At 49.4% G+C, this 13,018-nt stretch overlaps 1 protein-coding gene across 1 annotated transcript; it reads right to left on the bottom strand.

Moving 5' to 3' along the window:
- Nucleotides 1-301: 301 nt before the first annotated feature.
- On the bottom strand, nt 302-2,407 carry LOC135997025 (olfactory receptor 14A16-like). The gene is made up of 2 exons (XM_065649393.1): nt 1,562-2,407; nt 302-421 (listed from the first exon to the last, which is right to left on the bottom strand). Exons 1-2 carry the CDS (start codon nt 2,405-2,407, stop codon nt 302-304), a joined length of 966 nt encoding a protein of 321 aa, XP_065505465.1.
- Between the last annotated feature and the right edge of the window lie 10,611 nt (nt 2,408-13,018).

Genomic DNA, 13,018 nt, shown 5'->3' with positions numbered 1-13,018 from the left:
AAGTGGCAATGCTCATGGAATCACGTCCAGCTGGGGAATAAGCCAGGCCAACCAGAGCAGTGACAAATATTCCTTAGCTGGCCCTTAAGATGAGAACCAGAAGACCAACCACCTCAAGGGTGTGTATGGCTATGGTGGGTCCTTCTGAAGCCCTCATGGGAAACCTGCATGCTTGATTACTTCTCGGAAATGTCTATACACCAACACACACAGCATGGGGAATAAACGGGAAGAATTAGACATCTAGGTGTGGTTGCACTGCCATGATCTCATTGCTTTTATGGGGATGTCGTTGGACACCTCACATGACCAGAATGTTGTCATGGAAGGCTATGTACTTTTTAGGAAAGACAGGCCAGCAAGGTGAGGTGAAGGAGTTGCACTTTATGTGAGAGAGTAACTCGAATGTCTTGAACTCTGTCTAGAGTGGGGAGAAGAACAAGATGTCTCCTTAGGGGTAAAAATTAGGGGACAAGCTAACGAGAGGGACACTGTTGTGGGTGTTTAGTACGAGTCACCTGATCAGGAAGAGGAAGTTGATGAGGCTTTCTACAGACAGCTGGAAGTAGCCTCACGATCACATACCCTGGTTCTCATGGGAGATTTCGATCACCCTGACATCTGCTGGGTGGGCAACACAGCTAAGCACGCACGGTCCAGGAGCATCCCATAGATCATTGATGACAACTTTTTGACACAGATTATGGAGGAGCCAACAAGGAGAGGCGTGCTGCTGGACAAACAAACCAAGAAGAACTGGTAGGAGATGTCATGTTTGGGAGCAGCCTCAGCTGCAGCAACCGTGAGATGGTGGAGTTCAGGATCCTGCATGGAAGAAACAGGACAATAAATAGGACTTCAGCAGGGCGAACTTTGGCCTCTTCAAGGTCTTGCTTGGAAGAATCCCATGGGATAGGGTTCTAGAAGGTAGGGGGATCCAAGAGAGCTGACTAATATTCAAACATCACTTCCTCCAAGCTCAAGACTGATGCATCCCTATGAGGAAGAAATCAAGGAAAGGGAGAAAGAGGATAGCATGGGTGAGTAAGGAGCTCTAGTCAAAACTCAGGTGGAAGAAGGATGTTTATGTAATGTGGAAAAGGGGACAGACTGTGGGAAGAACAGGATGTGTGGTTCCAGCCACTTGGATGATAAAGGGAGCCGCAGAGATCGCGGAGAGCGGATCATGGACAAACAAGTCAGTGCAGGGTCTTTTATTTTGTTTGAACACACAGAATGAACACCTCCTTATTTACACAAAGTCTATGGGTCACAAAAGACAGATAGATACTGACACAGAAATAGGAGGAAGAACGATTTTCTTTTTTTTTTTTTTTTTTTTTTGTGGACAGCATTAATACAACAAAGAAAAGCTAAAAACAAAAGGAACCAAACCAAACAACCTACCAAAACTGGGCTGAGCCAGTAATGAGTTACACTATGAGTGATATGCACAAAGAAGAGATCAGTTCATTACTGCTTCTGAAAAATGAAGAGTCATCAGTTTCCTCAGGGCATCCTTAAGCTCCTGGTTCCTCATGCTGTAGATGAGGGGGTTCACTGCTGGAGGCACCACCGAGTACAGAACAGACACCACCAGGTCCACAGATGGGGAGGAGATGGAGAGGGGTTTCAGGTGAGAAAACACACCAGTGCTGACATACAGGGAGACCACAGCCAGGTGAGGAAGGCATGTGGAAAAGGCTTTGTGCTGTCCCTGTTCAGAGGGGATCCTCAGCACAGCCCTGAAGATCTGCACATAGGACAGCATAAGGAAAACAAAACACACAAATGCTACTGAGGTACTAACTATGACAAGCCCAACTTCCCTGAGGTAGGTGTCTGAGCAGGAGAGCATAAGGATCTGGGGGATTTCACAGAAGAACTGCTCCATAGCATTGCCCTTGCAGAGTGGTAGTGAAAATGTACTGCTTGTGTGCAGCAGAGCATTGAGAAACCCAGTGCCCCAGGCAGCTCCTGCCATGTGGACACAAGCTCTGCTGCTCAGGAGGGTCCCGTAGTGCAGGGGTTTGCAGATGGCAACATAGCGGTCATAGGCCATGATGGTAAGGAGATAAATCTCTGCTGAAATGAAAAACAGAAACAGAAAGAGCTGGGCAGCACATCCTGCATAGGAGATGGCCCTGTTGTCCCAGAGAGAACTGGCCATTGTCTTTGGGACAGTAGTTGAGATACAGCCCAGGTCGAGGAGGGAGAGGTTGAGGAGGAAGAAGTACATGGGAGTGTGGAGGTGCTGGTCACAGGCTATGGTGATGATGACGAGGCCGTTGCCCAGGAGGGCACACAGGTAGATGCTGAGGAAGAGCCAGAAGTGCAAGAGCTGCAGCTCCCGCGCGTCTGAAACTGCCAGGAGTAGGAACTGGGTGATATAACTAGTGTTGGACATTTGCTGTGTCAGAGCATAGGGACCTGTCCGAAGGAGGAAAGGAGACAGGGGAGACTTTTCTGAGCAAAATCAAAGCCATTTCTCATATACCCTTCCCCTTCTTACACACACCCTTTTCCAGGAGACCTTCTTTCAGTTCTGTGACTGGAGCCCTGGGTGTTGCTGGCTCGAGGTGCCGAGAGGAGCAGGGCCTGTGCCTGGTGGCTGCTGAGGAGTCAGCCCTGCTCTGCAGCAGAGAGGTCATGGGAATGGTGAGGACAGGGGCCAGTCCTGGAACGAAGTGTGAGAGGTTTAGAGTATTTACAGCTCCTTCTCCCCTCCCATCCCGAGGGATGTTCTTGTATGTCAGAAACCCTCAGCATTTCTGCTGCACTCAGGGAGAACAGAGCAAGTCCTGTGGTGTTAGAGGATGCCTGTAGCTTAGTGCAGAGTGAGGCTAGCTGGTCTGTCCCTCTTTCTTGCTCCCAGCTGCCCTGGGCTGGAACCTTTCTGAGATGGAGGCTGATCACACTCCCATGTTACCCTGAAAACCCACCAAGAACTGCTGAGAGCAGAGGTATGATCCACATCAGACCATGGCATGTCTCACCCTTTCCTAAGTCCTCAGCACCCCACGTTTAGCCCAGGACACACATTTCACAAACCCAACAGCATTTTGTCTGTCATAGCATCTCTTTGCTTCTCCATGGGGCTTTCAGATAACACACAGATGCTATAGGACGGGTATTCATCCTGGAGGGAAGCTCATAGCTTGGAAGGAAATCTCAAGGAGACAGCCAAGTGTCCTAATGGTGGCATTTGATTAAGGGAGACTCAGCTCATTCCCCAGCCCCACAGACTTCATTGCGCACAGCCCCACAGGTCAGAGGAAAGCTGGGACATGTGTTCCCATGGACACAGCTGCAGGAAAGGACCCACAAGATCAGGGTCTGACTCTGCAGCTGAAACTCCCATCCCCAGAGAGCCTGACAGCAAGAACAAGATCACAACAACAGGAACAGAGAGCAGAGGAGAAAGAAGGAAAAATCCCATGAGTGTGGGTCTGAGAGAGGCCAGGGCAGAGACAGCTGGGCACTCAGACAGCGTCATCCTTCCCCAGCTGGGCAGCCACTTCCCACACACCAACATTGCCGGGCAGCTGCTCTCAGCCCCTGTGCTCTGCAGAGGGAACTGGAGCTCTGGCTGCAGAGGAACCGGTTCATACCTTGGAGCCCCTGGCTCCGAGGGCAGAGGCTTTGCTGGGTGGGAGAGGAGGTGAGGGGGCTACTCAGGGGAGGGCTCTGCACTAGAAGGGATCATATGGAGGTTTCTGAATTCTCCTTTCCACAACATTTCTAGTTTTTTCTTCCTATACTCTCCAGACCATATTCCTTCTGCCTGGAGATTTTCCTTCTGGGAGGTGTTTCCCTGTGCCATGTCTTTTCACTGTCAGTGCTCACAGACCCCATCACACCCTCTGTACATTCACCGTGGCCCTATGGAAACCTCTCTGTTTGCAGGGCACTGCCTGGGCGCATCTTCCTGTTTGGAGGTTTGAAAAAAAGGACAGGTCAGACTAAGGCTGTTAGGTCCAGATAAGGTGATGCTGGTGTTGTCCACAGGCAGAGGAGTGGCTGAAGACATGTTATGAGATTTCTGGCAGACCTACTGATCACTCAGAGTTGCAGTTCAGGAGCCTCAGTGACTTGTTAAAACTTGAGTGCTCCTTCTTCACTTATTTTTTCCCCAGCCCCCCACAACTCTGCAATAGGAAACTGAAATGAGTCAGGAGGGCTCCTTATCTTTATAGTAATCCCTGCACTGATCTTCTCTTGGGAACCTGCTATTATAAACATTCCAGAACGACCTTGAGCTGTGAGCAGCCTTGACCCACACAGCACCATCTGAACAGCAGAAGGACCCTGCCATGATGGGCGTCACTCCTTCCACCCTCAGCTTCTCCCCACTGCACTGTGGGGATCTCCCTGGGAAGCCTGAGTGCTGACCCTGGCCAGCCCTGGGCACCACTGCCTGCACATTAACATTTACATCCCCACAGCCAACCCTGGGAGAAGTCAGCCGTCATTTCCTGTCGCTCTGACAGCGGAGAAGGCAATGCCTGCTCTGCAGCACATCTTCCTCCTCTACATCAGAGAATCTCTGAGAGTTGTACTTACATATCTCACAGGCTCCGCAAAGTGCCAACTTTATGAGATCCCACCATGATTTGTAGATGCAACGCCCTGCAGACACAGACAAACTGTCTGTTAAGATTTTGTTTCCAGTGAGCTCTCAGCATCCTCCCACTCCCTACTGCCTTCAACTTCTCTCTGCCTGGCTCCTCTGCCCTCGGTGCTGCAGGCAGAGCCCTCAGCCCTGCTGCGCTTTGCAGGGGAGCTGCTCCTGGACAGAGCTGTCTCTCTGCAGCGCTGCTGCTTGCCATGAGGTCCCTCGGTCCCAGGAGCCCAGCCCAGCTCAGCAGCAGAGGAGCAGCCCAAGGCAGCACTTTCTCTGACCCCTCTGGGCTCCCTCCAGGTGTCCCTGGGGCTCCAGACAAACCTGCTATGGAACAGGCTGAAGTCATCACTGGTTTTCCCTCCCTCAGCTGGGGACAAACCCTTCTTTCCAGAAGTTCAAAGTACCCTGAAGAATTAATAGGCCCCACTGAGGGTCAGTACTGACAAAGCCTCCCCAGGGACTCATTAGAGCAGATAATCGGATACTGTGATTACACCAGGCAAAAGCAAAGCACAGGCAGCACTAATGCTGAGAAAACCCTTGCTTTGTTTGATGCAGTTTGATGGCCAGACATTGACCCTCTGCCCATAGGAAGGGAGATCCTGTCCCTCACATATGTCTCAGGGTTCTTCTTGGGGATGTGAGGAGTGCGATGAGAAGTGATGGACAACGATGTGACACTTTCTAGCCTCCCCAAGGTGGTGCAAGGAGTTCATGAGGCCCCATGGCTATGACAACCATATGTCTCCTTTTAGGCCTCAGTGGTATGGACATCAGCCACACCCAAGGGGAGAAATACCTTTGGTCTTTCAGGGACATTCAGCCATGCCAGCAGCATTGCTCTCCTCCACCACAGGCCATCCTACACTATTCCAGGCCTGTGGCTGTTTCTCCACAGGCTGCAGACACCCAATGCACTTCCCCGCCTTGTTCTCATTCCAGTATGTCCCTACCTGTGCTGCTCTCTCTCCATGCTTGCCAGCTGTTACTTGAAACACAAAGCCATGGGTGTCAGCGACAAGTGAGCGAGGAGCACAGTGGCAGTTATGATAAGTTTGCTGCAGAGCATGGATGAAGGAGAGAAGAGGGGCAGACCCAGCGCCAGGCATATCCATGGACTGGCAGAGTGACCACCTGGAATCCAGATGATCTCATGCAAGAGGCTGACGTAGTCCCTAGGGAGTGCAGGCAACCAGGAGTGCAGCAAACAGGGCCAGCAAACAGGAGTGAGGTAGATAGCACAGCAGTTCACATGGAAGGGTGAGTAGGGAGGACCCTGCCACTTCAAATAGAGGATACAAACCACTAGCAAGGAGCTGAGTACAGCAAGAGGTATGGTATCCACCCAGAGAAGAGCTGTGCCTTCGGCATCTCTCATGGTCCCTCCAGCTGCAGGAACTGATGCAGCCACCCAAAATGAGCTTGGGAGGGAAGATGCAGCTGTCCAGGTCCCAGGGTACAGAGTGTGCCCGAGTTTCTGCTCGAGGACTGATGGCAGAGGCGAGCTCACCTGTGGGTGATGTGCCCAAGTGAAGGAGCTGCTCAGCCTGGTGACAGAGCTTTGAGAGGAGGTGTCCAGGCTAAGGAGCATCAGAGAGTCAGAAAAGGAGATTGACTGGTGGACTCAAAGTCTGCCATCCCTGATGTAGGAGCAGAAACCAACCACGCCACCAGATACAAAGGACCCCCAACCCTCTCACCACCAAACTGTAAGGGGCGACCCAGAAGGTGGAGGAAAACGGAAATAGCTTACCGCTTGGGCCAGCAGGTGAACACACCCTCAGCCTGCCTCACCTTCCCAGGTGCCTGTATACAGCAGGTATGAGATCCTGGTATTGGATGGGCAAGCAGCTGGTGCTGCTGCTGAAGACCTGTCTGGGAAGGAGGGGTCCTCTAAGCAACCTATGCCCCACATGAATGAAACCCAGTAAAGTGATCAAAACCTCACATGTAAAGAGGAAAAGAAGGGTAATTGTCATAGATGACTCCCTCTGAATGGAACAGAGGGCCTGATATCCCAACCTGACCCAGCCAACAGAAAGTCTGCTGCCTCCCTGAGGCCAGGGTAAGAGATGTGGCTCAACAACTCCCTAGGCTGGTAAGGTCCTCTGATAATTGCCTGCTATTGCTTTTTAGTGTTGACAGGGAAGAGACAGACAAAAGTAGTATTAAGCAAATCAGAAAGGATTTCAGAGCTTTGGGGTGGGTGGTCAATGGCTCACGTGCTCAAGTGGTTTTCTCCACCACCCTTTCAGTTGTAGGCAGGAATACAGAATGGAACAGGCAGGCCCAGCAAACTGACACGTGGCTATGTGACTGGTGTCATCCATGGAACTTTGGGCTTTTCAACCATGGGATAGTCAGTCCTTCGCCAGGTCTCCTGACACCCGATGGAATGCACCTCTCACGGAAGAGGAAAAGGGTGTTTGCTCAGGCGTTTGCAAGGTTGAATGATAGGGCTTTAAACTAGACTGGAGGAGGGAAGGGGGCAGTACCAGGCCAGTCAGTGATGAGCAGCGGGATGGCACACAAAGCTTGAGGACATGCTTGGCAGTGAGATTCCTCAGACTGTGCAATGAGGTGAAGGGGACAATCAACCACACTTGAAGTGCTTCTACAATAATGCGCACAGCATGAGCAAGAAGCAAGATGAACTAGAAGCCTTGGCCCAGTCCCAGGGATATGATATAACTGGCAGTGGCAAAACCTGGAGGGATGAATCCTGTGATGGGTATGCCATGATGGATGGCTATAGGCTATTGAGAAGGCATAGGCAGAGTAGGGGCAGGGCGGCGATGGCACTATATGTAGTGGAGGGGGCTGGAGTACATGGAGCTGGCAGCTGGTGATAGCAAAGTTGAGAGCCTCTGGGTAAGAATTAGAGGTCAGACAAGTAAAGCGGATGTTGTCGTAGATGTCTACTACAGGCCACTCAGCCAGGATGACGACACTGATGACTTATTCTTTAGGGAACTAAGTGAAGCCTCCAAATCATCTGCCCTTGTCCTTGTGGGGGACTTCAACTAGCCAGATGTCAACTGGGAATATCACACAGCTGGCACCAACAGGTCCAGAAGATTCCTAAAGCATCTGGATGATAACCTCTTGGTGCAGGTACTAAGGAAAGGTGCCTTCCTAGATTTGATTCTCACTAACAGAGAGGGTCTTGTGGGACAAGCAGCGACTGGTGGCTCCCTTGGCCACAATGACCACAAAGCAGTCAGATTTAAAACCTTTGCTAATAGGAGGAAAACTGCCAGCAAGACCTTAGCCCTAGATATGAGGAGAGCAGACTTCAGGCTGCTCAGAGAACTACTTAGTAAGATTTCCTGGGAAGACGCTTTTAAAGGTGCTGGGGTCCATTAGTTTTGGTCATCTTTTAAGTACCACCTACTGAAATCACAGGACCAGGCAATTCCAAAATGCTGAAAATCTAGCAGGTGAGGCAAAAAGCCAGCTTGTTTGAGCAGGGATCTTCTTCTTGAAATACAGCAAAAGGAAGAAATTACATGGTCAGTGGAAGCAAGGTCAGGCAACATGGAATGACTACAGAGATTCTGCTTGCCATTGTAGGAGGAAATTTGTGCTGCCAAAGCTCAATGAGAATTGAAGGTGACCAGTACTGTGAAGGAAGTAAAAAAGGCTTTTAAAACTATATTAATGGCAAAAGGCAAACTAGAAATAACATTGGCCCGTTGCTTGATGAGCATGGTCACCTTAGTAGCAGGGACATAGACAAAGCTGAGACGTTTAATAGTTTCTCTGCCTTGGTCTTCAACACTGATGATGGACTTGGTGGCTCCCATAACCCTGGGCTAGAAACCATGGCTACAAGAGCAATAAACTATCAGTCAATCTGGAATTTGTACAGGATTTACTACTCCAGCTAGATCCCTAAAAGTCGATGGGGCTTGATAAGATTCATCCAAGGGTGCTTAAAGAGCTGGCTGATGTCATAGCAAGACTTCTCTCTGTGATTTTTCAATGCTCCTGGGAATCTGGAGAAGTCCCGGATGAGTGGAGGATGGCAAATGTTGTCCCAGTCTACAAGAAAGGCAACAGGGATGATGCTGGCAACTATAGGCCTGTCAGCCTCACTTCTGTTCCTGGCAAAACCATGGTGAAGATTGTTCTGGGAGGTATTGAAAAACATCTGAACAACAATGCATTTGTTGGTCCCAGCCACCACAGGCTTACAAGGGGAAAGACTTGGTTGACAAACTTAATTTTGTTCTACAACAAGGTTACCTGCCTAGTTGACCAAGTGAAGCCTGTCAATGTGATCTTTTTGGATTTCAGTAAAGCCTTTGATACTGCTTCTCACAGTATCCTCCTGGACAAGATGGCCAGAACACAGCTGGCTAAACACACAATACAGTGGGTGAGCAATTGGCCGATGGGCCAGGCTCAAAGGGTTCTAGTAAATGGGGTTCTATCGGGCTGGCAACCAGTCACTAGCGGGTTCCGCAGGGATCCATCTTAGGGCCAGCGCTCTTCAATGTCTTTATAAATGACTTAGACTCAGGACTTGAGGGATTACTTAGGGATTTTACTGATGACACAAAATTGGGAAGAGCTGTTGACACTCTCAGGGGCAGAGAGACCCTTCAGAGGGATCTGGATAAATTGGAGAACTCAGGAGTCACCAACCACATGAAGTTCAACACGGGCTAGTGCCTGATTTTGCACCTGGGATATGGCAACCCTGGCTGTGCATACAGACTGGGGGATGAAATGCTGGAGAGCAGCTCTGTGGATAGGGATCTGGGTGTTCTGGTTGATGGCAACTTGAACATGAGGCAAGAGTGTGCCCTGGCAGCCAAGAGGGACCCGTGTCCTGGGTGCATCTAGCACAACATTGCCATCCGGGTGAGGGAGGTGATTGTCCCACTCTGCACTGATGCAGCCTCAACTGGAGCACTGTGTGCGGGTCTGGAAACACAGGATAAAAGATATTAAGCTACTGGAGAGTATCCCAAAGATGGCTACAATGTTGGTGAAGTGTTTGGAGAGGAAGTTGTATGAGGAGTGGCTAAAGTCACTTGGTTTGTTCAGTCTGGAGAAGAGGTTACTAAGAGCAGACCTCATCACAGTCTACAGCTTCTTCACAAGGGGAGGGGGAAGGGCAGGCACTTAACTCTTCACTTTAGTGACCAATGACAGAACCTGAGGGAATAGCAGGAAGATGTGCCAGGGGAAGTTTAGGTTGGACATTAGGAAAAGGTTCTTCACTGAGAGGGTGGTGGAGTACTAGAACAGGCTCCCCAAGGAGGTGTCATGGCCCCAAGCCCGACAGTGTTCAAGAAGAGACTGGACAATGCCCTCAGACACATGGTGTGAACTGTGGAGTTGTCATATGCAGGGACAGGAGTTGGACTCAATGAACCTTGTGGGTCCCTTCCAACTCAGGACAATCTATGATCTATGGGTGATCCAGACTGCTTCAGAATGATGGAGGAGCCAATGAGGAGGGGTGTGCTGCTGTACCTTTTCTTAACACACCAAGAAGAAGTGGTCAGAAGTATCATGTTTGGGGGCAACCTCAGCTGCAGCAACTGTGAGATGGTAGAGTTTACGATCCTGTGTAGAGGAAACAGGGTAATAAGTAGGACTAAAACCACCGCCTTCAGCAGAGTGAAATTGGCCTCTTCAAGGTCCTGCTTGGAAGAATCCCATGGGATAGGGTTCTAGAAGGTAGGGGGATCCAAGAGAGCTGACTAATATTCAAATATCACTTCCCCGAAGCTCAAGAATGACGCATACCTATGAGGAAGAAATCAAGTAAAGGGAGTAAGAGACCAGCACGGATGAGTAAGGAGCTCTAGTCAAAACTCAGGTGGAAGAAGGATGTTTATGTAATGTGGAAAAAGTGACAGATCACCTGGGAGGAATATAAGGAGCCTTTTAGAGTATGCAGAGATGCAGTGAGGAAGGCTAAGTTCCACTTGGAAGCAAATCTGGCCAGGGATTTCAAAGACAACAAGAAGGGCTTCTTCAAGTACATCAGCAGCAAAAGGAAGGTTATGGAAAATGTAGTGATACCTAAAATCAGCAATTAGTAATAAAGTAAGACTATACGAATAAGGGTCATAGATTTTAGGCATTTACTAAGTTAATAAGAATAAGGTTCACAGATGTTAGGTGTTAAACACTTGTTAGGCGTTAAGTCACAAGAATGATATTTGTTGTGATAAACAGGAGAAGGGTAGGAGACAATGCCCTTGCTCTGAGAAGGTAAGGTGGTAACACCAGTACAAGCAGGTTACAAGCCCAATAACAAAGGAATGTAATGCATATGAAAGGATTTCTTGGAAATGTAATGAATATGTATGATCTGTGTGGATATAACCTGTATCTGGGAATTGTTTGGGGCCCCTCACTAGGTGGAATGATACTCATGGGAGCCAACACATCAATAAAGGCGATGCTTGTTTTTAAAACCACTTTTTTGTTTGTTTGTTTTAGAAGTTTCTTCAATTAGCCAATTTACGGCATCAGTAGGTCTGCTGCTGAATGTGGAGGGTGCCCTGCTGATGGGTGATACAGAGAAGGCAGAGTTACTGAATGCCTTCTTCGCTTCCATCTTTACTGCTAAGACTGGCCATCAGGTATCCCAGACCCTAGAGACAGGAGAGAAAGACTGGCAAAAGGAAGACTTTCCCTCGGCTGAGGAAGATAAGGTTAGAGATCGTTTAGACAAGTTGGACATCCACAGATCTATGGACCTAGATGGGATGCATGCATGAGTGCTGAGAGAATTGGCAGATGTTACTGCAAAGCCACTCTCCATCATCTTTGAAAGATCTTGGAGAACACAGGAGGTGTCTGAGGACCGGAAGACGGCCAACATCACTCCAGTCTTCAAAAAGAGCAAGAAGGGTGACCCAGGAAACTACAGGCCAGTCAGCCTCACCTCCATCCCTGAAAAGGTGATGGAACATCTCATTCTGGACATCATGTCCAAGCAGTGGGAGGAAAAGAAGGTTACTGGGAGGAGTCAGCACAGGTTCACCAAAGGGAAATCAGGTTTGACCAACTTGATAGCCTTCTATGATGGTATGACTGGCTGGGTAGACGAGGGAAGAGCAGCTGACATTGTCTACCTTGACTTCAGCAAGACTTTGACACCATCTCTCACAACCTCCTCATAGGCAAGCTCGGGAAGTGTGGGCTGGATGAATGCATGGTGAGATGGATCATGAACTGACTGGATGGCAGAGCTCAGAGGGTTGTGATCAACAGTGCAGAGTCTGGTTGGAGGCCTGTAGCTAGTAGGGAAAACCAGAGATCAGTATTAGGTCCACTCCTGTTCAGTCTGTTCATCGATGACCTGGATGAAGAGACTGAGTGCACCCTCAGCAAGTTTGCTGATGATACCAAACTGGGTAGAAGAACTGACACACCAGAATGCTGTGCTGCCATTCAGCGAGACCTGGACAGGCTGGAGGACTGGGCAGAGAAGAATCTGATGAAGTTCAACAAGGGCAAGTTCAACAAGGTCCTGCACCTGGGGAGGAATAACCCCAGGCACCAGTGTAGGTTAGGAAAGCAGCACTGCAGAGAAAGACCTGGGAGTTCTGGTTGAAAACAGGTTGACCATGAGTCAACAATGGCCCCTTGTGGCCAAGAAGGCCAATGGTATCTTGGAGTGCATTAAGAAGAGTGTGACCAGCAGGTCGAGGGAGGTTGTCCTCCCCCTCTACTCTGCCCTGGTGAGGTCATATCTGGAGTACTGTGTCCAGTTCTGGGCTCCCCAGTTTAAGAAGGACAAGGAATTACTGGAGGGAGTTCAGTTGTGGGCTATGAAGACAATTAGGGTCCTAGAGAACCTAGAGCACCTTGAGAGGCTAAGAGAGCTGGGTCTGTTCAGCCTGGAGAAGAGAAGGCTGAGAAAGGAGCTCATCAATGTTTATAAATATCTCAAGGGTACATGTCAAGATGATTGACCAGACTTCTTTCAGTGGTGCCCAATGATAGGGTGAAGGGCAACAGGCACAGACTGAAGCAAATGAGGTTCCATCTGAATATGAGGAAAAACTTCTTTACTTCGAGAGTTACAGAGCACTGGACCAGGCTGCCCAGAGAGGTTGTGGAGTCTCCTCCTCTGGAGACATTCAAGACCCGCCTGGACACATTCCTGTGCACTCTACTCTAAGTGAAGCTGCTTTAGCAGGTGTGTTGGACTAGATGATATCCAGAGGTCCCTTCCACCCTAACCATTCTGTGATTCTGTATGAGATCAGTTCATCTCTTTGTGTTTCCAGGAATAGAGTGTGAGGGTGGACAGACATCAGTGAACGTATGGAAATACCAGGGAGAGAGCAAGGTGAGGAAGCAAGATCGGTGTCTATAGCCCACAGGGAAACAGAAGCAGCTGTAGGACACTGTAGGACA

Source organism: Caloenas nicobarica, chromosome 21, assembly GCF_036013445.1.
Source record: "Caloenas nicobarica isolate bCalNic1 chromosome 21, bCalNic1.hap1, whole genome shotgun sequence".
In the NCBI taxonomy this organism is placed as follows: Eukaryota; Metazoa; Chordata; class Aves; order Columbiformes; family Columbidae; genus Caloenas; species Caloenas nicobarica.
The sequence above is the reverse complement of the archived record's forward strand: the minus strand, read 5'-3'. Positions and strand labels throughout refer to the sequence as shown.